This window comes from Notolabrus celidotus, chromosome 7, assembly GCF_009762535.1.
Source record: "Notolabrus celidotus isolate fNotCel1 chromosome 7, fNotCel1.pri, whole genome shotgun sequence".
NCBI classification, from domain to species: domain Eukaryota; kingdom Metazoa; phylum Chordata; class Actinopteri; order Labriformes; family Labridae; genus Notolabrus; species Notolabrus celidotus.
The window spans coordinates 5136151-5163542 of record NC_048278.1 but is presented as its reverse complement, the minus strand read 5'-3'; the positions used below and the strand labels follow the sequence as shown (position 1 = coordinate 5163542).

Sequence of the window (27392 nt, the reverse complement as noted above, 5' to 3'; positions counted from 1 at the left end):
TCTACACCTTGTGCTGTAGGATAGTCGGAAAAGTGCTGACGTTCAAATGTGTGTCACTGTAGATCCTGAGCAGAGGTCAGCTGGTGCAAAGTGGCCGCCACCATTCAAGAGATCAGGTGCTGATTTCCCTGCCCATTCCAATCACCAAGGATATGCTTCCATCGTTTCGCATCGTAGCCTACTACCACACAGTCAACAATGAAGTGGTATCAGACTCTGTTTGGGTGGACGTTAAGGACACTTGCATGGGCACGGTGAGACACACAACGCTCATCAATCAATCAATCTTTCATTGTATAGCGCCAAATCACAACAAACGCTATCTCAAGACGCTTTTACAAACATAGCCAGTCTAGACCACTCTATGTCAAATTATCAACAGAGACCCAACACCAAGACAAGATAAGACTCAGTCTGACCCCACCTTAATCCACCATGAGCATTGCACCTTGCAGTATTTAGCTAGTTACAGCAGTGAGGACAAACAGGCAGAAACCTCGAGCAGAACCAGACTCATGTTAGACAGACATCTGCCACGAACGAGTTGGGTCTGGAAAGAGAGATAGAGGAGAATAAGAGAGAGAGGGAGCAGCGATAGTGATGAGACGAGTAGTAGCAGCTGTTGCCGCTGGAGTCCAGCACGTCCGTATCAGCTGGAGTCTGGAACGTCCACAGCAGGAGGACGTCTACGGCAGCTCAGAGGAACCTATGAGACAAGGGAGCTCAGGGACTCCAGAAAAGTCCATGGTTAGTTACTTTAATGGGACTGGTAGAGTTAAAGTAAGTGATGAGGGGGTTTGGGGGGAGATAGGATCCCAGTGTGTCAGTTCCCCTGGCAGTCTAAGCCTATAGCAGCTAAGAGCTGGTTCAAGCCTGATCCAGCTCTAACTATAAGCTTTATCAAAAAGGAAAGTTTAAAGGCTGCTCTTAAAAGCAAATTAAGTGATGCAGCAAGTGCTTGAGCAACACACACACACACACACACACACACACACACACCAAAAACAAACAGACCAAATATTTTCTGACTCACTGTCATCTCTTTCACATTTAGCTGCGGTTGGAATCATCCCGACCCGCTGCATCCTATGAACCTGGTAAGATGTTTGGTCTGAAAGTAACAGGAAACCCAGGATCCATAGTGGGACTTGTGGCAGTCGACAAAGGCGTCTATGTCCTGAACAACCAGCACCGCCTCACGCAGAAGAAGGCAATTCTTTAATTGAACCTTTTTTCACAATATTTGTCAAAGATATGCCTTACGCACCATAAATATTAAGTTTGGGAGCCTGGCATGATGTTACAGATATGTCTGTTTAATTTATACACTGTATCATGACGCCTCCATTGCTTGTATGTCTTTCTGGGAATTACTTCTGCCTCTTCAGGTGTGGGACATTGTAGAAAAGTACGACACAGGCTGCACACCAGGCGGAGGAAAAGATAGTATGGGTGTGTTCTACGATGCTGGGCTGCTGTTTGAGTCCAGTACTGCTTCTGGGACCGACTACAGACAAGGTGATACTCCGTTAACCTTCTCCCCCGAAACACACGTAGCGCCCGATCTGCTAAAGGTTTGCGTTTAAAAAAACATGTAGAAACTTGATAGCGTGCGCAAAGCTGATGTACTAACCGGGACAGAGGCAATGTCTGTCAAATGAGCAAAATAGCATACGCAATCCATTTAGTGTGTTTGCCTTCATGAATATGCAGAATACATGCAGATTATCAGCACACGCAATGTCATTTATCAAACCTTAAACCATTTGCGGTCGGTGTTTTGCATCTATATTTAGCACGTTTGAAAGGCAGGTGCAAACTGGCACAGTGTTACTCACAAATGGCTGCAGTCACTGTGGTGAGAAGGAGGCATAGATGCAATGACAGACAGAGAGAGAATCTTCTGAGCTACACATCGTCTATCCAGCAATGAGCTGCTGGATGACCTAATTATAGGCTGATTTGGAGTCAGTCACAAAAAGGAGCCATGCCATATCTCCATATGGTATATGAGATATGTCTCCTTACAACACATCTGGATCATTAAAGCGCACCATCGCAGTTAGTTCCGGCGTCTCCCAGTGTCCACCCGTGCGAAATGAACGTTCATCTCCTGTGCTCTCCTCTCCCTCTTCATTCGCGGGCGTCTCAGTTGAAGGATCATAGCCATTGAATGACCTCCCGGGCAGGGCATTGGCGGCCATTGTCAGCCCAGACACAGCACTGACCAGCTGCCTCGTGTGCGCAACGGTGGTCGAGTGTCCCGGCGGAGAGCGTACGCCACATTGGACACAGCTCCTCCTTTGCAATGGCCTATAACCCATCCAACTCCCGATCAATGTCATCATAACAATCTGGATGCCGGCAGTCAGCACCACTTCTGCACCCGTAATCAAATGCGCATGCAATCATAGTAGATCACCCGCAACACGCCCAGAAATAGCACGTGTAATTGTTTTGTTTGCACACGCAATTTAGCGCTCGTTATTTGGGATCTTAGTAGATCAGGCCCTGAGAGTCTAATCATCAAATAGCTTGCAATCAGATGAATGACCTTATTTTGATTTAGGAGAATCAGTTCCGTAGCTGTTGGTCAAACTTTGCTGGGTTTTAAACATGTGGTCTGTGTTTTGATTACAGAGTTGAAATGCCCCGTCCCGAACAGGAGGAAAAGAGCCATAACTGAAGTCACAAACACTTTAAGTAAGACTCACCACTGATAAGTTCCAGATCAATACATAATCAATCACTCTCTGCCAAACACTTCAGACCACTCAAGGTGCTTTCTTCCTACATACCATCATATCTCACTTACCTCTGCTTCATCCTATTTAGTGAGCAAATATCAAGACAACCTACAGCGCGAGTGTTGTCGGGATGCCTTGAAGGACACGCCTGTTTCATACAACTGTGAGAGGCGAAGCGAGTACATTGTGGATGGTGCGGAATGTGCCGAGGCCTTCCTGTACTGCTGCAAGCTGCTTGAAAGCATTCGATCAGAACTGAGAGAAGACAATCTCCTTCTGGCTCGCAGTAAGAGACTGGGGTTAAAATTTGGGGTTCCTTGGTTGTTACATGCATTGATCACACTGAATGAAAACTCTTTTAATCACACTTAAGGTGAGGAAAATGACATCAGCTTCACAGACAGCAAGGATATTGTTTCTCGTACAAAGTTTGCTGAAAGTTGGCTGTGGTCAGAAATCCCACTTGCTTGCCCTCCAAATAAGCGGAACTGGTGAGTCAAAGTTATCTGTTCAAACAAAAACGACACTTGTGATTGATTCATCAAAGTCCTGAGATGTTGTCTTTGTTTCAGTGACACCACAACCTTTCAAAAAAATGTTCCCTTGCAAGACTCAATCACGACCTGGCAGTTCACTGGCATCAGTCTGTCAAAGACTCACGGTGAGGAGGCAGAGACTTGTTCTTCAGTTCTATTTGTGACCTTGTTGCGATACAAATGTTCCTCCTCTTCTCTGTCTCACTGCTCTTTTTCTCTCCCATTTAAGGAATCTGTGTTAGCGAGCCATTTGAAGTGATTGTCCGCAAAGAGTTATTCATCGATCTCCGTTTGCCCTACTCTGCTGTACGAGAGGAACAGCTAGAGATTAAAGCAATCCTCCACAACCGCAGCCCAGATCTTCTAACTGTAAGTCTTTACTGTTACTAACAGTGTTCATTTCGGTAACAAAGATTATAACGATAAATGTTCGTCAACGATCCTTTTCTTCATGAAGAAAACTATGACGAGCTAAAGTCATAGACTGTATAAAATATGGAAGTAGGATCCGTGACGTCACCCATCTGTTTCTGAAGCGCTGTTAGTCTTTTTTGAATTGGTGTGTACGTGGTTTCCGGTACTTCCGGAGCCAGCCTCCTGTGGATCCTTGATGAACTGCAGTTTTTAGCACTTCCACATTAGACTCATATTTTTAGACCGGAGGTTGCCGCTTGGTTAAACCATGAGTGGTTGTGATGATAGCAGCAGGGTTCAAAGTATTGACACTTTTTCAGATTTTTTAAAGGTGTGTGAAACTCAGAGCTCAGAGAAGAAGGAGAACTGAATGAGGACAGTTTCATGTTAAATCGACCACAACAGGCAAACTCGTCAGATTGGGACTATCTACTTAAACCAACGCACCAAACCAACAATGGGGACACGTGGCAGCATTTATATGTTTGGATAAGCATAGTTAATTGCAAGTATATCTCCGGCCTCAAACAAAGAAAAGTCGCAGCTAAGTCTACGGCATGTCATAAAAGTGCTAGCTGAAGATGTTACACCCTCGTCCAAACCATACTTATCCACATATTTGGACATGGATTGAATAATAGTCCACCATCAGTCTAGTTCAAACTGTTATATGACTGAAATGAAATAATTATGTGATTCATCTTATCTATTTTTTGGGGGGGGTCTTCATCTTTCACCAACTGCACTTACCTTTTTGTAACTGTCTGTTTTTTCAAGGTGCGTGTGGAACTGATTGAGGACGTAAACCTGTGTAGTGCAGCCTTTAAGCGTGGAAAGCATCGTGAGTTGGTCAAAGTTTGGCCTCATTCTTCACGATCCATACCTTTCATCATTATCCCCTTGAAGGAAGGACTGCACAGGGTTGAGGTCAAAGCGTCTGCGATGGACTCATCACTCACCGATGGAATCATGAAGAAGCTGCGTGTGGTGGTACGAGAATCACACTCTGTGTTTCTGTTCAGATGCTTACATGATATATAGCTTACACTGCAGCGAAGTGTCAACTTCATCCTACAAATCTTTGTCCATTAATGTAACAAGGCTACAGTTCTGAAATGTGTTGGCATAAAAAACAACTTAATGTAGTATTACTAAAAATAATAATAACAATAACAATAATAATAATAATAATAATCACTGTATTTATATAGCACCTTTAAAAACAAATGGTATATTATTTATATTACATTACATTACATTATATTAATAATAATATGAATTAAATTATATTATAATATTATTATTATAATAAATTAATAAATAATAAAGTAAACCTTTTGACAGACAGGGAGGAGGAATTTTAATGATGTAAAACAGAATACAACGTAAGTTAAAAAGAATACACATAAATTGAACAGAATGATGTGGCATGACAATAGAACAATAAATCATTGTTTATGAGGTTTTTCAACGATACATTTTTTTTTTTTTTTTAAAGGATAAGTAAATAAAATAAATAAATAAAAATAGATGAGTAAATAAAAGCATTAAAAAGACAATAAAAGAGAGACTTAATATGTATTGGAATGAATTTGCATGTGATTCTTATTGTTTGTCCTCGATGTTGTGTTTCCAGTCTCAAGGTGTTCTAGTGAAATCTCATCAGACTGTGACCCTTGACCCGACTAAAATTGGTGTTGGTGAGTTTGCATGTTAAAACCTTCATCATGTTGTGATTCCCTGTCTTGCATTGATCACTTGCTCACTGTTTGCACTGTTTCTCCTTTTAGATGGTAAACAAGTAGCAATACTAAACAGTAATATTCCTAAGAAAGATTTGGTTCCAAACTCGTCTGCTCGCACTGAGATCGCTGTGACGGGTGAGCTGCATTTTCATTCACGGGCATGTTACATGATGCAGCGCCTGCGTCTGAATTAGTGTGAAATTATGTGAGCTTTTTGTTTGCATGCAGGGAGAGAGCAGGTTTCTACACTACTGGAGAACGCTATCAGTGGGAACTCTATGGGAACTCTGATCTACCAGCCCTCTGGCTGCGGAGAGCAGAATATGATCCACATGACCCTGCCCGTCATCGCCACCACATACCTGGACAAAACCAACCAATGGGAAACTGTGGGCTTTCAGAGACGTGATGAAGCCCTTCAACACATCAAGACTGGTAGGAAAAGAAATGGTGTATTCATTCAGGCGCAGATAACAGAAAGCTTACGGATGCTCCTCTGTGCGGAACTGTTAAGTTCCTAATGTGGCAGAAGTGGTTATAAAGCTTTTTTCGACCAGAACTTTACCCCAGAACCAAGTGCGTTTCGACTGGTGGAACTAGGGTCTAAATTTAGTTCAGGGGTAGATAATCTCCCCCCTAAAAAGCCCCTGCTAGGGGGGTAGTGCTTTTCAAAGGTCCCGGGACTTTCGGGGGGCAGGGCCTGCAATGCTGAACGTGTCTGATTGGTAGATTAACCGCAGTGTTTTTGTTCCGCCCGCCATCCACACTAACATCACACACATCTGTGATTCACTTGATTTCTCTTTCTTTCATTAGTTTTTATTTGTTCTATCTTTTTTGTATGTGTGTGTACTTTTCAAAAGAAGAAGCTGTGACTCTCTTGATTTAGCAGCTTGTAACAGTAGTCTTCTCTCAGCCCACCGTGAATGCGTCTCTCCCGGTGTTATGGTTTTAAAAGTGACCCTGTAAACTGGAGACCTTCAGCTGAACGTGTCAGTGTTTGTGGAGTTTACACAGCTGTTGAAACACAGAGGGAGTTCCTGGGAATGCAAACTACTTTAGTTTTTATAAGATTTTAAAATATCCTCATCAGATATTTAATGATTGTCTAAAGATGTTTATGAGGGATGCATCTGGCTGAAAGTCTCCAGTTAACAGGGTCGCTGTTTAAACCAAAACACCGGGCGATCTCTGCCACGGCTTTTTGAGTTCAAAAGGATTTTAAAGCCGTGTTGAAACGTCTTTGCTACTCGCGCTTATCTCCTCTCACGTGTTGATTCAGGGAATCCATCTGTAATGAAATATAGCACCATCTAAAACAGCGCCAGCTGAGTCTCTTCATGCTAACAGGCTAACTGTTGTGTTGCTCATAATGATACCTGCCTGTCTGTCTGCTTCTATGGTGTCATCTGTGATGAATGGCATTCCTCTTTGTTTTACTGCCCTCTACTGGTCTGGTGGTGTAGTGCATTTATTTATTTTTCCTCCATACGTCACTGGCCTGATTTGCACAATCTATCCGGGACTTCAGCCCGTGGTCGAAACGCAGACAACAATGGGGGCACAGGAACCTTTTAGTTCAGGGGAAAGTAGTTCTGGGGCCTAAAAGACCCTGGAACTCTTGGTCCAAATGCACCTATAGTGCCCCAAGCTAGGGACTCTAAGATGATGTCTAATTCTGTTTGCACCAGGATTGTCTTATTTCTGTACATCAGAACAATATGAAAGATGCTATAGTCATAGAAAAAATGTTTCAGGCCTTCCCAAGGCACATCAATCAGAGAAGAGTAGATCGACTGTCATAAAAAAGGTTTTGTTTTTGTCCAGGCTACCAGAAGCAGGTCACCTACCTTAAAAGTGATGGTTCCTTTGCTGTGTGGCCCAAGCACCAGAGCAGCACATGGTGAGGCACACAAACATTCATGATCCTCTAACTCAGATTCTGCTTAATGTCAGGATGAGTTAATGTCCTGTGTAAATCTCCTCTCTAAGGTTGACAGCCTACGTTGTCAAGGTGTTTTCCATGGCCAACAATTTAGTGGCAGTAGAAAGCAACGTGATCTGCAACGCCGTCAGGTTTCTCATTCTCAGCGCACAACAACCTGACGGCATGTTCAGGGAAGTCGGAGCTGTTATCCACGGAGAGATGATTGTGCGTTCACTCATTTTATTATCACAAAGTCTTTATCTTGACGTTATAGAAACAGATCATTTATACATTAAAACCCTTTCACTTCACTGAACATTATTTAACCAAATCAAAAAATGTTTGTGTGCAGGGTGACGTTCGCGGCACAGATTCAGACGTCTCCATGACGGCCTTCTGCCTCATTGCTATGCAGGAGTCCCGCACACTGTGCTCTGCCACCGTTAATGTGAGTACAACCCCTCCTTACAGGGTTCTTTCTTTTTCCCTCCACACTTTTATTTGTTTTGTTGGCAGAGCAAAGCTTACTAAAGCACTGAAACATCACACCTGTTTGCTCAGCCATCTCACCGTTTGTTACTGTTATCACTAGGGGTGGGAATTGAGTTTTTATCAATGTCAATGTCATTGTCCATTCTGCTTATCAATCCAATTCCTAATCAATTCTCCTAACGATTCCTGAGTATTTTTTTGAGGGGAAAAAATTTGTTCTACACGGTCTTCTGTACCAGAAGGAATCATTTTTTTTTTTTTTTTCACAAGACTGAACATGAACATATTCAACTTGAACATACTGAACAATAGGTTGACCTCATTCTCGGCTGCATGAGTCCGGACCTGGCCCCTCGAGCCTGGATGAAAAGACTTTGGAGAGGGAAAACGCTTTTTCTCCTGGGATCATCGCGGAGGTATTTTACCCGCTCTCAGTGCCTCATTTTCGGCCGCTTAAGTCCTGACGTAGCCCATCGAGCCTGGAGGAAAATACTTTGCATTTGGAGAGGGAAAACACTTTCCTCCGGGGGTCATCGCGGAGGTATTTTAAAATGGAGCCACGCTTTAGGCCGCTTCTTCCTCTCCATGTTTCCTCGTTGTTAAAGGAGTTCTGCGTCGCAGTGTGTGACGTAATGCAACGTACCGCGACGTGATGTGACGTGACGTCATGCTGGGAAATGAATCGTTAAGAAGAATCGATAACATTTGAGGTGTACAATTTCAATGGAATTGATCAATTGGAACCGGTTCTAAGTCGGATCCGGTTTTCGATTCCAACCCCTAGTTATCACGCACTCCAGTTTACGATGTCAGTTGAGGCAGGTTTTTTACACTTAGTTTTGTTTTTCATTCAGACAGGCGTAAACAAAGGCCAGCAGCCATGTGCTACTGCAACAGACACTAATAAAACTAACGCAAGTCCCATGAGCTGGTTACCAGATGTGTTGTTTTGCCATTTACAAGTCACAGGATAGTATAGTGGCTTGTGTTTCGATCATTTAAAAACACTTGATGTGTTGACAGTTGATGCAAAGTCTGAGTCATAGAGTCAATATACTCTACATTTTAAATTATTATGCAGGTGATCTTTTCTTGAAAATCTGGAAGACTGATGTTCAGAAAGAAATAGTGTTTTAGTCTGGTGTATTTAAGGCCTTGTGCTTTAAAGGTGACATATCATGCAAAATCGACTTTTTAATGGTTCTCTACCTGAAATATGTGTCCCTGTCTACAAACCCCCCTAGAATGAAAAAAATCCATTCTGCCCTTGTTCTGATTTCTCCACCTTTCTGTAAATGTGTGTGAAACGAGCCGTTTCAGACTTCTGTGTTTTTGTTACGTCACAACAATATCCAGTCTGTCACGGAGTCAGAGCTCGGAGCTTGTTCAGCCCATAGACTGTATAAAATACAACTCAACCCCTCCTCTGTTTTTCATTACCTGCACATGTGTGCTAACAAGGAACTTAAGAGGGAGGCATGCTAGTTGTAGGCTGTCTTAATAAACACAAAGGTCGGTTTTACTCCCCACGTCTGCAGATTTGAAGATCTAGTGGATGATTTTTATTTATCATGGATAAGTGCTAGCGCTAGTTAGCATAGCCACATAGCTACATGTTCGTAGCTGTGTACCAAGACATACGTCTACATACTGATAAATAAAGCAACAAGAAACACTAAATCTGTGACCAATGGTTCAGAAAGGTCCTGCTGCAGGCGCCTCTCCGTCAGGATCAGATTCTGGATCAGATTCAGAGGGTTGAAGTAACGTGATCTCTGAGCAGCCGTGTATATTCAGCCAACATGTAAACATTAGATCAACGTGCTGGAGAGCCGAGGCACATCTACTTCCTGAGGGGGCGTGGTCAGAGAGAAAACAGAGTGTTCTGAGGAGGTCTGAAGAAGAGGGCTTTTCAGGCATGCCAAAATCTGATTTCAAAGTGTTTTTTTGAGCATAAACTTTAAAGACATGTTTTGGGGACCTCTTAGACCAATATATATTGATGAAAAAAGCGTGATATGTCACCTTTAACAAACCCTTATTGTTTGAATCTACAAAGCTTTCTAATATCCTTTATCACAGACCACGTGTATATAGGTGTGCCACATTATTATGCAAGTCCTTTTCAACTTTGACCATGGGCAAGAAAAGTGTCCTGACCAAAGAGGAAAAGAGTCAAACTGTCAAGAGTCTGAGTAAGAGGGATTCTACCAATGATATAGCCAAGAAATTACAGTGTGACCACCGAACCATAAAAAGATACGTTCAAAGTAGTCAGGATGGCAGGAAACCCAGAGTAGAAAAAGGTTCTTGAACATTATCAAAGTGAGAACTGTCTAGAATCAGACGAGAGGTTGATAAAAGACCCTTAACTACCGGTCAGGCCGTTTCTGATAGCTTGATGATGTACCCAGGTCTACTCCATGTAGGACGCTAAGACGAGTGACAAAGGTCCAAAAGGCAAAGAAAAGACCTCCACTGAAGAAAATACATCATGAAAAACAACTGGAATGGGCTCAACAATACATGAAGGCCGACGTCTCCAAAGTTACATTCACTGATGAGTGCCGGGCAACCCTAGATGGACCACATGGGTGGGCATCTGGTTAGATTTCGAGTGGCCATGCTGCTCCAACTTGACTACAACGTCTCGGTGGTGGTTCTGGGCTGTCATTGTTGATGATGATGAACTTGTTGGTCTTTTCCGGGTTCAGGATGGTGTAAAAGTGTCCTGCCATGGAGGAAAGGACACTACACTGTGTAGATCCGCTGCGATTATTCCCATGTTGCTACTTTTTTTTCATTAAAACGTAAACTCTTCTGTAGTCTTAGCATATCAACAGAGAGACAAAACACATTGAGACAAGACAAAGCATCAATAAAACATTCGCTGTGATGACATCTGATTTCAACGTAAAAACAAAAGCCCTCCTTCTGCATCATTTTTCCTGTGTTTTTCATATCTAGAGCCTGCCACTTAACATAGACAAAGCAGTGGCCTTCCTGGAGAATCGTCTGCCCGGCCTTACCAACCCGTATGCTGTCGCCATGACATCATACGCCCTCGCCAATGAAAACAAAATGGATCGGGCTGTCCTTTATAAGTTTGTCTCCTCAGGTAATATCTCTATGTTTCGTAGCCCATTGAAACAATGGTTTGATTGCTTTAGGTGACATTTGCTCAGAGCAAAATTGCACAATGATGACATCAGTATCATCATTTTTATTTTACTTTTGTAATATTAATTTTTCTAAGACTATTGGGATTTATGTCAAGCTTGTTCAAGATAGGACATAGAAATAAAAATGTATTTGTGTGTTTTTTTTCTTCCTCAGAGTTGAACCACTGGCCAGTAATTAAGGGAAATATTTTCACGCTGGAGGCCACAGCTTACGCTCTTCTCGCTCTGGTTAAGACCGAGGTGGGTACTTATTTGTATTTCAGCTGGAGCTCATGCTACACAAAACACACAATATTACAATTTTATGGTCGGTCAGGCTTACATGGAGACAATTTCTTATTTTATTGTAGATTTCATTTTTCAGTGGTTGTGTGATGGTGGGTTAGTATTTAGATGTAGTGCAGTAAAAATGAAACCTCTCACTGACCTCCTGTTTCCAAAGGCCTTGGAAGATGCTGGACGTGTAGTCAGATGGCTCAGCAAACAGCAGAAGGTGGGCGGAGGTTATGGATCGACTCAGGTAATGAGGACTCCTCTCTTGATCTTGATACTGCACGTCCCTTGTGATTTTTTTCATATCTGGGTTTAATAAAAATGACTTCTCGTCTCCCACATTTTCTCTCCAGGCTACCATAATGGTGTACCAGGCTGTGGCTGAGTACTGGGTCAGAGCTCAAGAACCAGAGTATGACCTGAATGTGGACATCAAGTTACCAGGCAGAGCGAACCCTGACAAATTCAAGTTCAACATAGAAAGCCAATTCACAACAAGGACATCCAAAGTGAGAAAAGTCTTAAGCTCACATTGGCTCATTAATGTCATCATTACTGCTGTTTTCTTTATCTTCCTCTTCTCATCTGTGATTTTCTTTGTGTGCCGATTCCTACAGATGAAAGATATAAATCAGGATGTGACAGTGAGTGCAACGGGCACAGGAGAAGCAACAGTGACAGTATGTACAGTATCATTTGGTTTCCAGTTTGATATCTGATGTTTGAAGACTATTTCTTGTGTCTTTATTTTTAAAACGAGTGCTGAGGAGCTTCTCACATGCGTGCTCTTTTCCCTCCTGTGACAGATGGTGTCACTGTATTACGCCCTGCCTAAAGAAAAGGAAAGCGACTGCAAGAAGTTTAACTTGTCTGTGCAGCTCATCCCAGGTCACTTTTTCTCAAATGTTTCATATTTTTCCCCCCTTTACATGCTGTCTGGTAGATGTTTTTCTCTGATGACTCGCTGCAGAACACTAAAAGAATTGTCAAATGTTTTGCAGATAAAAAGGCTCGAGAAGAGAGGACTTACTGGCTGAGAATAGAAGTCTTGTAAGTACGGACAAGAAATCATAGTGGCAAGTTTACTGGGGGTGTAATGGTACACAAAAGCTTTGGTCTAGTGTTTTTAACTTTGTGCTTGTGGCCCTGTCACACCTTGAGGATTTAGCCAGCGTATGCCAGCGTATAAAAAAATGGGTTAGTACACTGGCATACGTCGTTTATGTTATAGGTAACTTTTGTATAAGTTAAGAGCACGCTGAAGCACGCTATAAGTCGTAGTCATACATAGCAAAATTGGTCTGGTCCGGTTCTGGCCCACAATACACTTAGACTCGGCCAACATACCTCAAAGAATGACAGCCCTTAAGTGGCCTAGATATAGTTTGCCAATGACGGCCCACACACGGGCCAGCTTAATCTCAAGCTCAGCCTTAATCGGCCCAGATGTGACATGCCATCATATATACAATGCCATCGTTGCCAGACCTGGTCCACATCCGGTTGACATACCACTTGCCATGCCAGCAGTCAGCCAGCAGTGCCGGCTTGACGCCAGATCTGGCCCAGACCTATCAGACCAATTTTGCTATGTGGGGTACGGTAAGTAAGTCGAAAAATTTTGTGCACAACATTTTCAATGTATGCAGCGTATAGATCAGGGGTGTCAAACATGCGGCCCGCGGGCCAAAACCGGCCCGCCAGAGGTTCCAATCCGGCCCGCGGAACGACTTCGCAAAGTGAAAAAATTACAGAGAAGACATTATCTGTAATTTTTCAATAAAAGTAACTACTATTCAAATTTGTCCTCTGGGGGGTCGCATAAAATCATAGTGCTGAGGGAGCGCACCTGAACAGCGCTTTTTTTTTACCAGGACTTTTTTTCTCAAATTGAGAAAATAGATTACTTTCTGTTTGCATAATCCAACAGCTGTTTTTGTAGAAAGATGGTTCATTAAATGTGAACATTTTCAGAATGTACTTGTACCTTTTTGCACTAAAACAAAGGGAAGATTTTGAGTTGTCGTTATATATAGGTTATTATGTTGTGATTTTACTGGTCCGGCCCACTTCAGATCAACTTGGGCTGTATGTGGCCCCTGAACTGAAATGAGTTTGACGTCCCTGGTATAGATCATATGTCCGGCATACGCCTGCCATAAGTTGTAGGTAAGTTATGCAATGGTTGACACACGTTCACACACGTAGAGCTGTGTGTCTGTGTGTGTGTGAGTGTGAGAAGCCGTGGAGCACTCACTCAGTGTCAAATAGAAGCTGAAGCCAGCATGTCGGAGTCTGCTGGTGTTCAACGATAAAGCTGCTGTTGTTGAATTCAGTGAAGTTCAAAATGTGACATTTTTGAAAGCACTGCAGTCAATAAGTGTAACTTCTCTTTAAAGAGCAGAGGCTGTGTTCCTGCTGGTTTCACTCCTCTGACACTCTCCACGGCTCATCATGTTCTTACAAAGAGAGACTGCAGAGTTTTCAATAACACACAGAGCTGCCATCCAACAGCACACAGCTCTGATGATGAATGGGAAGCAGAGTAAATGGCATGCAGTGCATTTTCCAAAACATATACATCGTCATTAACGAGCAGCAGCCTTTTATTCACCTCTTCAACGTTATTACGCTGCCGCGTGTTTGCACCAGTGGACTATAGTTGGGCATAAGTTATGAATATGCTATGTACACGCCCAAAATAGAAAAAACATAGATAATAAAGCATATATCAGCATTTTAGAGGCATTGTGTCACGTTGGGAAAACACTGGCTAAATTCTCAAGGTGTGACAGGGCCATAACTTGAATAAACTTTTCCCACTAGCTTAAAATCAATTTGCAACAACTGAAAATGGATAGTATGTCCAACATTGAATAAGAGGCTTTGCTTTCCTGATCTGGATGTAATGATCCTGTCCCTTGTCTGTACAGGTACAAAGACCCAGACCGTGATGCCACCATGTCGATCCTGGATATCGGCATGCTCACCGGCTTCACTGCTAACACACAAGACCTGGACAGAGTGAGAAACTTTACAGACACACAAATACCGGAGCCACACGCAGGGAATCAGAGTTCATGACTTTGCATGTGTGTGTGTGTGTATTTGTGTAGTTATCCAAAGGACATGCCCGGACTATTTCCAAATACGAGACGAACACAGTCCTGTCTGAAAGAGGCTCACTCATCATCTACCTTAATAAGGTAAGACATCCTTTTTGATCCAATCCTCTTTTCTTTCTTTCTATGCGTCTCACCTTTGTCTTCAATCTCTCCTCAGGTTTCTCACACACGGCCAGAAGAGATCACGTTCAGGATCCATCAGAAGTTTAATGTGGGAGTCCTACAACCAGCTGCTGTGTCTGTCTATGACTACTATGACCGTGAGTTGCAGAAAAGAAGCATTTTTTAAAGTATTCAATGGACAAATTCCAATGTCCTACAATTTCCATAAGACATGTTTGAACATATTTCTATTGTGCTGCAGAAACACATTGTGTGAAGTTCTACCACCCTGAAAGGAAAGCTGGAAAGCTGCTGCGTCTTTGCAGAGATGATGAATGCAGATGTGCTGAAGGTAAAAAGGACCATGTTGAATCTGTATAAAATCCATAAACAGATCATTTTAATATCAGAAACTATATGCATAGCTAATGTTTTATTACTTGGCTACCAATCAAAGGCATTACAAAGTTGATAGTTCTAGTTAACAGAATTTCTGCAGGAATATGTATGTTGACACTTCTGTCCTCATTCAGCTCCCCGTCTTCTCTTTGCAGTCACACACTTTTAAACATAAATGACATTACTGCTATTATCAAACTGCTTATGGCTGTACGAGCAACAACTGAGATACACCATCCTAGATTACAGGACAGGATCTTGCTCCACTTTTCAGAAATGTTTGGAGCTTCAGGCTGCCCTCACATGGATGCCCAGTAACTGTGTGTATTTACTTTGTGTCTATTGTGTGTTTTTACAGAGAATTGCAGCAGACAGAAGAAGGACCAAATCGACAATGCCCAGCGGACTGCTAAAGCCTGTGAGAGTACCGCGACCAGCAAAATAGATTTTGGTAAGAAAGAGGAAAATATCTGAATATTTAAAACCCCTTTAACCCGAATGATGTAGAGTGTTTATTTCTGTAAGAACCAGAAAGAAAGTTAACTCTCATGTTTATGTTGTCTATCCTCAGTGTACAAAGTGATGCTTGAAGAGTTTAGACCAGAATTAACCCTCGACATTTATAACATGAGGGTACTGGAATCCATCAAAGAAGGTGGGTATAAATCTTTCTGATGCTTTGTATTTACTGCACTCTGCCCTTTGTCCTTAAATAGCTACCAAAGTGCTGAAATGGTTACAGTGAGTTTTTCACCCCTTCTGATGCGTTAATATGCACTTTGGTTGTTTCCCACTTACGGACATATTTAAGAATATTTGGAAACACACTTATTCTTTCTTGAAGAGTTTGATAAACAGAGACAAATGCTACTTACATGATATTATCTAATTATGAAGCTACCAGTAACTTGCATTGCACCTTTAATCATCTAGAGCATACCATCCTGATAAGTTAGGAAGTATGTTGTTCTCTCGTTTCTTTGTTTGGCTGAAACAAGACTCTAGAGTCTAGACTTAATTAGACGAGTACATGGTGCATCACGTATATATTCACAGTTCAAAACTACCTTTCTCTTCTATATTTGAACTACAGGAACTTATGACGTGGGTCCCCGGAATAAAATACGCACATTCCTCAGTTACCAGCACTGCAGAGACACTTTACAACTGATGGAGGGAAAAACCTACCTGATCATGGGCACATCTAAAGACATTGTCCAAGATGAAGAAAACAATTCGTAAGTTTGTTCTTTGTGTTTTATATTACGGCTGCAATTGATCTCTGAATTTCAAAAATGAATTGGTATTAGTTGCATTTTGAATCCCATGTTTGAAATTTCATAAATATGCATTTTAAAACAGTTTATAGTCCATAATAAAAGTTTTTCTTCTTAGTGTCTTCATTTGAGAAGAAAATCAATGTAGTCAGTTACCAACCATTCAGTGTTTCTCACACTTCAAATGCAGGCATTAGTCTGATTAGATCCTCCTGGATGCTGAGCTTGTATGTGGTAGATCAGACTCAGTACTTCAATTTAGGGATGGGCATTTCAAGCCAAAATACTATTCGATAATCATTGGCATCTATTCGACGATTATTCGAATAATCACACACACACACACACACACACACACACACACACACACACACACACACACACACACACACACACCTTTCCCATTAACAGCCCGTCTGTGTGGCAGTCGCGTTAACCAGCAGCAGGACTGACAGGAGGTGCTGATAGTAGCGAGCACTGACAGCGTCTGTCTCGATCTTTATGTCTGTGTTTCTGTGACGCAGCATGGCGTGTGTGTTTACATGTTACAGCCATGATCGGTCTCTGGAAACACGTGTAGAGTAGTGTGAGATTCAGAAACGTAGAAAATCCCTGCAACTGTCACGAATGTTCTCTTCTTCTTTTGCTTTTTAATTCAGTTAGCGTTCTTCTTCTTCTGTTTGCTAATGCGGTTAGCAAACAACTTTAAGACGCTCTATAGCCACCGTCTGGCGGGAATACCTTATTACAACCAGACACCGGTACAAAAGATGAAAAATTGTACTTTAAAATGAGAAATGATTCAAAGGAACGATTCGTTTCTTAATTAGTGAACGAATATTCCAAAAATCATTGCCCATCCCTACTTCAATTCAATTCCATCAGACACTAAGTGCCTATGTTTTTTTTACTTGAGGAGTTGTTTAAAGTGAAATGTAACACTCAACAGCAAAGTGGAGGGAGCAGGAAGCAGGGAGAAGCTTCGGCAGTTTATCTACAGCATGCCGGAAGGGACAAAAAAGCCCGCAATTAGAAAACATAATTTATCAAGTTAATACTGGCAGCCCTTGTGAATATGCATGAGTGTAAAGTGTGCATCTCCTTGATAATATTGTATCTACGTAATTTATTTCCTTTTACTGTTAGCTATAAAAACTTAGCAACCCAACCAAAAATCTGCACAAGAGTCCAGCCCTCAACTGTCTGCTGAACTAAATGAATTACTCCCACCGAACCTTGGGGGACAGAGCTTTCTCTGTCGCCGCCCCCACCCTCTGGAACGCCTTACCACTTAACATTCGAAACTGCCCCAACCTGTCCACCTTCAAATCACTCACCAAAACCCACCTGTTTAGAATTGCTTTTATTGTATGATTGCTTTTAAATGTATTTTATTCATGTTTTTATTATTCTGTTGTTTTATATGATGTTTTTATCCTTTGTGCAGCGTCTTTGAGTTTTTAGAAAAGTGCTTTATAAATAAAATGTATTATTATTATTATTATTATAATACTTTAATTTGTTGGCTGAATATTCGGCTAAAGGTTCCAACTTAAACACCCAAACACACAGGGGAACTCTGCTTCGTAAAAGACAATATGGGTGAGACAGTTTTAACATCCCCTAAAGTAAAATGGCGAGGGGTGAAGAAACGCTGATTAAACAAACACAAAAAGTGAATAATTCTTCACTCTGGAAAAGCTACACCTGTAGAAAACCAAAATAGTTTCTACCCTGAAGGAATCTGTCCTAATTCGTTCATAAAAATCCTTCAAATGTCCTTCAAAGAGCTGGCTTCATCAGCTCTGCTTTCTAAATCAGAATCACAGGCAGCATAAAGCCACGCCGGACGCCTGTAGAGTGCCGTAAATCTGACTCAGGCTGCCGCAAAAAACAAAGTCCCCGGTAACTCTGAGTAACTCTCGATAGGTCTCAGATCCTCCCAGAATGTGAGCAGCCGTTCACGGTCTCCAAAGTGAACTATTTCCATGTTCTTAAGTTGCACATATGAGCGTGTTCCTGCACAGCACTGATCGTTACACCCAATCATTGTAATCCAAAACACATTTTGTCATCTTCTCATGAACCAAATCATGACTCCTTTCTTTCAGTCATAGAAAAAATCAAATGTTGCCGTTGCTTGGGAAAACTGATGTGCTGATGTTGCTATTTTATATGATCATGTTATTATGCTGTGTGAAGGAGGGGATGTTGCTTTTATTTCTCTAATCCTTGGTTCATATCTTGGCTGCCATGTAAGAACTTGTGTGTTTTTTTTTTATTTGCTCTCATTAGATTTCAGTATATACTCGGTGAGAACACCTGGATTGAGTACTGGCCCACAAATGCAGAGTGTCAAGAACAGGAGCACAGACCGACCTGTTTGGGCATGGAGGAGCTGGTCATGACGTATGAATTCCATGGATGTCAGCACTAGAGAAAGTCAAGGACATAAAATGTTCTTTTCAAACAGTTACTTTGAATTATCCTGATTTTTGTATAACATCCAGTGCTATTAAATGAGCTGTAAAAGCTACTATGTTGCTCTGTCGTGATTAAAATATGGTGTTGATCATTTGTCTGTTTCTAACGGCCAAATCCTCCAGTCCTGTTCATCTCCGATCCGTCACAGCACTGGATCTGATAGGTCTCTATTCTAGTCAATGTGTTAACTCCCACTGGATCCACTCCGTTGCGTTCCGGCTGCTTCTCTGATCCAGCAGGTGGGAGCCCTCCAGATTTCTATTTCTGTTGGATGCCGGAGCACGACGCATCAATCTCAACAGAGCAGATGGAGCGGGACAGGAAGTCAGGTTTCACCAAAACAAAATGAAAACATCCGGTTAATTTTCAGAACAAAACACTCTGTGTTATCACAAGATCGTATTTCACTTAACTACAACAACAAACCGCCATGATGAGCGGAGCCAGGCCTGGAGTCAACAGGTCAGAGGTTTTCAGAGGACCATGAAGACAACATGGATGAGGAGAGGAGGAGGAGAATCCTTGATTCAGTACTGCGGGAAAACCTTGGTCACATGACTCCAGCTGTCCAGAGGTCCTGCTCCTTGCTGCATTCTGAAAATGCAGCCGGTGGGTGTTGACGGATAAGAGAGCACGAGTCGGACCACAATGGATCAGAAACGGACCCAATATGGGTCTGGTGGGAGTCCCAGGTTATACCGATTACATTTTGTTTCATGTGGTCAAGACAATGACTAATCAAAGGATAAAGGGGCATTTTAAAGTGTTCTAAAACAGCTAACAAAATAAATGCTAACACCTGTATCTGTAAATGAGAGGTGCGAGCTTTAAACGCCATGTTGGATAAGCCATAACATCACTTTCCATTTGTACAATTTGGATCTTGCATAAAGAGCCCGATACAGCCTGGCGCAAGTGGGAACCTCCGGTCTAAAAATATGAGTCAATGCGGAAGTGTTAAAGGCTGCAGTTCATCGAGGATCCACTTGAGGCTGGCTCCGGAAGTACCAGAAGTGACATACACATGAATGGGAAAAAGACGGTCTTTGCAGCATTAATAAACATGTTTACAGCCTGGTACAAAAGATGAGTGTAAAGTCATGGCCAAAAGTTTTGAGAATGACACAAATATTACATTTTCACAAAGTCTGCTGCTTCAGGGTTTTTAGGTGTTTTTGTCAGATGTTTCTATGGTATAATGAAATACAATTAGAAGCATTTCATAGGTATCAAAAGCTTTTATTGAGAATTACACAGAATTCATGCAATAAGTCAATATTTGCAGTGTTGACCCTTCTTTTTCAAGACCTCTGTAATTCTCCCTGGCATGCTGTCAATCAACTTCTGGACCAAATCCTGACTGATGGCAGTCCATTCTTGCATAATCAATGCTTGGAGTTTGTCAGAATTTGTGGGTTTTTGATTGTCCACCCGCCTCTTGAGGATTGACCACAAGTTCTCAATGGGATTAAGATCTGGGGAGTTTCCTGGCCAAGGGCCCAAAATCCATTTTGTTATGACTTTGTCTTTATGGCAAGGTGCTCCATCATGCTGGAAAAGGCATTCTTCATCACCAAACTGCCCTTGGATGGTTGGGAGAAGTTGCTCTCGGAGGATGTTCTGGTACCATTCTTTATGCATGGCTGTGTTTTTAGGCAAGATTGTGAGAGAGCCCACTCCCTTGACCGAAAAGCAACCCCACACATGAATGGTCTCAGGATGCTTCACTGTTGGCAAGAGACAGGACTGATGGTAGCGCTCACCTCGTCTTCTCCGAACAAGCCTTCCTCCAGATGCCCCAAACAATGGGAAAGGGGATTGATCAGAGAAAATGACTTTACCCCAGTCCTCAGCAGTCCAGTCCCTGTACCTTCTGCAGAATATCAGTCTGTCCCTGATGTTTTTACTGGAGAGAAGTGGCTTCTTTGCTGCCCTCCTTGACACCAGGCCTTCCTCCAAAAGTCTTCGCCTCACTGTGCGTGCAGATGCATTCACACCTGCCTGCTGCCATTCCTGAGCAAGCTCTGCACTGGTGGTGGCCCGATCCCGCAGCTGTAACACCTTCAGGAGACGGTCCTGGCGCTTGCTGGACTTTCTTGGGCGCCCTGAAGCCTGTTTGGCAACAATTGAACCTCTCTCCTTGAAGTTCTTGATAATTGGATAGCGGCTGACTGAGGTGCAATCTTACTCGCTGCTATAAACTTCCCTGTTAGGCCCTTTTTGTGCAATGCAATGATGGCTGCACGTGTTTCCTTGCAGGTAACCATGGCTAACAGATGAGGAACAATGGTGTCATGCACCATCTTCCTTTTAAAGTGTCCAGTCACTCAATCATGACAGATTGATGGCCAGCCTTGTCCTCATCAACACCCACACCTGTGTTAATGTGTGTGATACCTGTGTGTCATTGAAATTATGTTAGCTGGTCCTTTTGTGGCAGGGTTGAAATGCAGTGGAAATGTGTTTTTGGTGATAAAGTTCATTTTCAAGGCAAAGAGGGACTTTGCAATTAATTGCAGTTGAGCTGATCACTCCTCATAACATTCTGGAGTATATGCAAATTGCCATTATAAAAACTGAAACAGCAGACTTTGTGAAAATTAATAGTTGTGTCATTCTCAAAACTTTTGGCCATGACTGTAGTCTGAATAGCTCATTTCTCGATGTCCTCTCACCGTGAGGGGGGTGAATTTTTTTCTAATTCGGCAATTTCGAAGATATTGAGATTACTAGTCTTTCAATGAGAGGCACAGCTGCCTGTGGGAACACTGCAGCTGTTGGCTAGGAGGCTCAAAGCCCGCCTCTTTACGTCACACTGGCTCGACAGAAGCAATATGGCTGCCGCTGCCGATTGGCTTCAAAACAGCGTTCAGAAACAGATGGGTGACGTCACGGATACTACGTCCATATTTTATACAGTCTATGGCCTGGCGTCATACTCTCAAATACTTTGAAATGATTCCTTCTAACTGTATGATCAAAATCTGTTCAACTCTAAAATGTATAGAGTCAAATATCACTTTTAAAAATATTCTCATGGCCTGACATTAAAAAATCTGGGATCATGAAAAATCTTTCTGGATTTTCACAATTAAACAAGCACATCATCTGCATCTTTAAAAAAAAAATAAAAAAACATGTTCTTCTCGGCCAGATATTCTGCTTTGTACATTCCTATTGCAACAATACTCAAGCAGTGGTGGGAGGTTAAAAGAGGGTTATAGCCACCCCACCACTCTCAACAAGGAGAATGGCAGACCATTGCTGAATACGATTTTTAAACATTAAAACACAAGGTAAATATGAAAGTGTTTAAAACAACGAGCTACATATTTTATAGCTGGTCAGTAAAATAAATAAAATGCTGTCAAAGTTGCCGTCTCTCTGATAGTCCTGCTTCTGGCCCCGCTACGATCTCTGTTTACTTTTCCACAGAGATTCAGAGCGTGTTATGTTAATCTACAGCTGATACATGTTGCTGTTTATCATACAGACATGATTACATGAAGAATAGAGAGGAGGAGATGAAATACACGGACGATGAGAGGGGATCCCGTAAGTGCTGGAAATGCAGGAAATACAATGCAGCCGAGCCAACCAATCACAGGGCTTGCGGTCCACGACGCTTCTACTCGTAGTTACATTTTGGAGGAGATGCACGTCAGCTTCGCCTCTGTGTAGGTACGGGAGCTACGCAGACCTCCGGCTTAGGCTACGCCGTCGATTTAGACGCAGAAGTATAAATCTGGCTAAAGACTCGGCATACTTCAACTTGTGTAACTTGTTAGTTGCGACTGCAAATCCTCCATGCCAATCTCCAAACCCAGGACTAGGCTGGACCTAGACTTCAGAGACATTTGACATTGTGGAGCAGTTGTATTTTAAACAAATAAAGCTACTTTATAAACCTATGTGTTTGTGTAACTGTTTGTGGCTATTTTTTTGCAAAGGAGTGGTTTTTGTGCAAAATAATTGTTTACAATCAATTCAGAACCTTAAATAATCCCCAGTTTGACACCTCACAAGCTGCTGAAGGCAGAGGTTAACATTTTCAATTTTTTACCAATAAAGTTCCAGGTACCCAAACTTAAGTAGCTGTCACGGATTTTCCTAGAGGAGTTAAATCTTTTTATGTTATTAGAGACCTTAATGAACATACTGGTGAAGAGAGTTTTGGTTAAGGAATTTATTCCCAGATTTGGCAAATATGGTCTAATTTTCCCTGACTGATGTATTGGTTCCTCGACAAGAAATAACCTCTCCCATTACTGAAAATATCTTTGAAAAAACATCAACAAAGGTTCAGGAGGAGGGAGTTCAGTGTGTAAACGGCTAGCGCTGCAGAGAGAGAAGCATTCACAGAAGAGATGGGATCGAGTAGGGTCATGTGTTGGACCTCGCTGTGGCCGTTGGCCTTTCTGGTTTTGTCTCCTCTGATGTGTCAGGCTAATCAACCCCCATTGTAAGTAGAAATGAAAATCCTCAAACTCTTCAAGCTCTCAATGCCTATTCAAAATCTCTTAAAGTTTGTGGTTAATTGAATGTAACAGTCATTGACTAAGATGTTTACAGTCATTTCAGGTTTGGAAGGATAATCGTAGATTCTTTTCCTCAAGTGGTTCAGAATTCTACAAAAAACTATATGTTGTTTTTTAATCAGAGTTACTCTTTGGTCTCTTATGTCAACTCAGCAAGTCCAAGCTCCAAAAGAAGACCAGATTAAAACAAGAACACTTTGAAATAGCACAACTTAGAAAAGGAAACACTGTGAGAAACATAACCAAACTATTTTTTAATGTAAGAATTTGGACAGAACTAGTGTTGTAGGATACTGAGTCCTTATTGTCATCTTCATTATTGTCTGTTAAGATAAAATAAATGACCTTCAGCGGTTGAAGGTAACCTGACAAAAGTCATTCGATTGAGTATACGAAAACAGAGTTTAAGGCTTTGAGGTCAGTTTAATACAATTTTGACGGATGATGGAAATGTTCAAATCTTTGCTGCTTAGCCTAAATATGTCTATGTATATATATATATAATATGTCTATATGTAACAGTATCTCAGGGGGTTTCTGCATCTCTAATCTTGTATTGTAATGATATTTTTTAAATGAGTAAAAGCAGCTCCTTTTCATCCAGGTTTGTTCTGTTGTTTGTGTTGCAGTGCCAGTAAACTGACCTTAATGTTGAGTTTACACAGCCATGTATTGCACCAGACACAGCTACCTAATGAAACCGAAATGATGAAACGTCTTCCCGAACTAGTGCTGGCCATTAGTCAAAATAATCAATACATTACTTATTGTGGGTACAGTCCATCCTGGAACTCATCATCCTGACGCTATTTCCCAAAAATCATCAATGTGTTCACCAATTAACAGCACATTTCCTTTCTTGTGCTTTTATTTACAACTATGCACATAAATCTTATGAGTCCTTACTTTTTGTAGTTTAAAATATACACAAGAATAACATCTGTATGATTTATAAATAAATGTAATTAGATTATGTGAGCATGTTTACTTAATGCAACCGCTGCAAGAGACAGTTCCCCAGTTCAGCAAACCCCAGTCTACAGAGTCTTGCTTTGACTTCAGCTTTAAGTTGTGTCTGCTCTGATATTACGACTACTGAAGAGACCGCTTAAGCACCACCATTAAGTCCAAATCTCTTTTTTTTCCTAATATTTTGAACAATCTGAATGTGAAGTCCGAAGTGTTATCACCAGTTAATAGTGTTGCAAAATTCCGGGAATGTTCAAAGTTGGAAACTTTCCATGGGAATAAACGGGAATAAACCAGGACTTTACTAAATTGAAGGTTGGCTATTAATAGGGAACTTAAATATAGTTGGGGAAAATATATTTTAGCATAATCCTGACTAAAACAACCAGATTTCATGCAAGTACAGTTGAATATCTCTGCTATTCCTCAATCACATGCACATAGCACACTGCTTACTGCAGGGCTATTGAGACCACGCCCCCTACATGCACTGTGCATTCCTCCATCATATGAAGCACAGATGATTTCTAGAATCCTGCAGAGGCTAGGCTTGAGAAGCTTGAGGGACGATACTTTTTTGTTTGCATGTTGAATGGGACTTTGTTGGAGGGAGAGCGGCTCTTTTCATTTAACATTTTGAATGGGACTTTGTTAGGATTGCATTTTTGTTAATTTTTGAATGGGTTGGGTCGGGGGGATGAGTAATATTTAACTCAACATTCATGTTTTTGTTCTTCAATGAAAGAATTGAATGTTCAATAAAATATTTAACACTTGATAAAGTTCTACTTACAAATACATCAGTTTTAATTTTTTTTTTTTTTTCCAATTTATTTTGGATGGATGTCTGCTTATAACAAAACAAATATTTATGCTTGGATATGATACCTTTCCATTAAATTACCCTCAGTTCCCATTGAAAGGTTCCAATTTAGAATATTTCCAAAATTCCCCAGGTTAACTTCCAACGGAAATGTATGCCCCTTTGCAACCCTAACAGTTATTGATTATTATTCACATTTTAATGCCCTATGATGTTTAATTATAGCTAAGGTGGTGGTTGATCTTAAAACATTTGGTAGCCCAGGTTCAGTTTGTAGCACTTTGATTTTGTGAGAGGCAAAAAGCCACTAAGCAGCCATAGACTGTATGAATAATGGACGTAGTATCCATGACGACACTCTGTTCCTGATCGCTGTTTTTAAGCCAATCGTCAGCGGGTGCCATTTTGAAATGCTGAACTCAACCTAACTTGGTCCGAGCTAGTGTGAGGTAAAGAGGCGGGCCTTTAGCAAAACTCATCAGTTTGATATCTTCAAAAATAATGAGTGATGAAAAAATGCCCCCCCCCCCCCCCCCCGTTCACTGTGTGCTGATAGAGAAATCAGCTTGTCAGACCTAAACTGTTTTTTTAACCAGGCTGTAAACATGTTTATTTCTGCTGTAAAGATCGGCTTTTTTGAATGGGTGTGTATGTGATTTCTGGTGATTTTGTAGCCAGCCTCGAGTGGACAATCAAGGAACTGCAGTTTTTAGGCTCCATATTTTAAGGCCGGAGTTTGCTGCTTGCCATAGACCACCAAAAACATGGTCTAAAAGTTTAACAAATGGAGTGGTCGATTGGAAGGTCCAGGTGTGATCCCATGTCCCACTGTCCACATGTCAGTCAAGTGTCCTTGGGCAAGTGTGAATGGGATTAGTTCATTGATACTGATGATCGCTTTACAACCCATAGGCAAAGAAATTTAGAGAGGAGATCTCAAAAGTGTTTCGTCTTCATGTCTCCTAGACAACAATGAGATCTGTTTGAAAGCAAAATTAGACTATAGCTTATGTCTCCTGTTTCTCATTCTTGCCTCCAGAAAAAAGTTGCAAAAAGTCTCAGCTTAGTCTCCCTTTCAGTTCAAAAGGAGATCTGGTCCAAGTCTGAAATGATTCTCAGGTATTTCTCAAGTGTTGTGACTCCTTTAGAGCTCAGGTGGAGAAATCAAGGAGCTCTCTCAATCCAACCTCATCCATTTGTTTCAGTCAGACTCAGTTTTTGTGTCTCAAGTTGAGCTCAGATGGAGCAAAGAAAGAGCCTGAGCTCATCTTTTCATGAATATTTATAGTGCCCTGCAAAATTAAGATTTCAATGTAATTGTACACAAACTTACAGTTCTCATTAAAACATTTGAACCACTTGCAAGATCAGCTATTTAGATATGAAATGATCTCTTCTTTGACTTCACAATATGGTCATTCCTTTACAAGTCTGTTTGGAACAAAACAACTTCACAAAGATTTAGTGGATTTGAGAGAAATTGCAAAAGATAGAGATTTCCTACCAGGTATGACAGACCATTTATTTAAATTATGCGCCCAAAAGGGCTGACCAGATTTAGCCAGATTATTACAATTAAAGGGGTGGATTCTTTTGGGCGCTGGTGGCCTAGCGGTCTAAGCACCCCACAAACAGAGACTACAGTCCTCGTCGCAGGGGTCACCGGTTCGATTCCCGGCTGGTTGACCATTTCCTGCATGTCTTCCCCCGCTCACTACTCCCTACATTTCCTGTCTCTCATCAGCTGTCCTGTCAAATAAAGGCAAAAAGCCAAAAATATATTTAAAAAAAAAGAGAAGAAAATGAGCCATTAATGAGATCTCTCATTTAAGTCTCAAATAAGACTCATGTCATGGTCTCAACTATTTCTCCTAGTGAATTTTAGGAGACACTAAAGAGAAACGAATGAGAACAATTTGAAACTTGAATGAGGCTGAAGTGAGAATCTCAATTTTGTCTCCAGAGACTTTGAAGAGAAAGCCTTGAGCAGTAAAATTTTCCTCTGGGAAAGCAGCCTCTGCCATCAGTGCTTGAATGTAACATAACCAAGGGATACACGATGCACAGCCATGGATTCCAGTCCTGAATGATCTTACACGTGTTTCAGACTGTGCTTTTACAAGCTTTTAGAAAGACTTGGTACTTTTGATGATTGTGGGTTGTTTTACTTCCAACCACTAACTTACACATAACACAAACTTTTGTATTTCTTCCCTAGCCAATGAGTCTTCCATTCGCTCTCTCCCTTTTTGTTCTAGGGAGGTGATGTCTGCCCCAAACCTGCTGCGTGTTGGAACAGAAGAAAATATCTTTGTGGAAATTCAAGATTGCAGCCTTGAAAGTGACATCAATGTTCATA

At 41.5% G+C, this 27392-nt stretch overlaps 1 protein-coding gene across 1 annotated transcript in view; it reads left to right on the top strand.

Moving 5' to 3' along the window:
• The window catches only part of LOC117815649 (complement C3-like), a 35101-nt gene extending 16346 nt beyond the window's left edge, over nucleotides 1-18755 (top strand). The window contains exons 15-44 of the mRNA XM_034687470.1: nucleotides 63-254; nucleotides 1055-1210; nucleotides 1389-1518; nucleotides 2641-2703; nucleotides 2836-3033; nucleotides 3121-3238; nucleotides 3320-3408; nucleotides 3513-3652; nucleotides 4475-4687; nucleotides 5334-5397; nucleotides 5488-5577; nucleotides 5671-5877; nucleotides 7270-7345; nucleotides 7435-7594; nucleotides 7722-7817; nucleotides 10829-10979; nucleotides 11198-11283; nucleotides 11486-11563; nucleotides 11670-11825; nucleotides 11934-11996; nucleotides 12123-12204; nucleotides 12318-12366; nucleotides 14250-14340; nucleotides 14433-14522; nucleotides 14599-14701; nucleotides 14806-14895; nucleotides 15301-15393; nucleotides 15514-15597; nucleotides 16036-16180; nucleotides 18515-18755. Of these exons, the coding sequence (XP_034543361.1) occupies nucleotides 63-254; nucleotides 1055-1210; nucleotides 1389-1518; nucleotides 2641-2703; nucleotides 2836-3033; nucleotides 3121-3238; nucleotides 3320-3408; nucleotides 3513-3652; nucleotides 4475-4687; nucleotides 5334-5397; nucleotides 5488-5577; nucleotides 5671-5877; nucleotides 7270-7345; nucleotides 7435-7594; nucleotides 7722-7817; nucleotides 10829-10979; nucleotides 11198-11283; nucleotides 11486-11563; nucleotides 11670-11825; nucleotides 11934-11996; nucleotides 12123-12204; nucleotides 12318-12366; nucleotides 14250-14340; nucleotides 14433-14522; nucleotides 14599-14701; nucleotides 14806-14895; nucleotides 15301-15393; nucleotides 15514-15597; nucleotides 16036-16180; nucleotides 18515-18656 (3495 nt within the window). The 3' untranslated portion in view covers nucleotides 18657-18755. The remainder of the gene's footprint in view (nucleotides 1-62; nucleotides 255-1054; nucleotides 1211-1388; nucleotides 1519-2640; nucleotides 2704-2835; nucleotides 3034-3120; nucleotides 3239-3319; nucleotides 3409-3512; nucleotides 3653-4474; nucleotides 4688-5333; nucleotides 5398-5487; nucleotides 5578-5670; nucleotides 5878-7269; nucleotides 7346-7434; nucleotides 7595-7721; nucleotides 7818-10828; nucleotides 10980-11197; nucleotides 11284-11485; nucleotides 11564-11669; nucleotides 11826-11933; nucleotides 11997-12122; nucleotides 12205-12317; nucleotides 12367-14249; nucleotides 14341-14432; nucleotides 14523-14598; nucleotides 14702-14805; nucleotides 14896-15300; nucleotides 15394-15513; nucleotides 15598-16035; nucleotides 16181-18514) is intronic.
• The last annotated feature ends 8637 nt before the right edge of the window (nucleotides 18756-27392 follow it).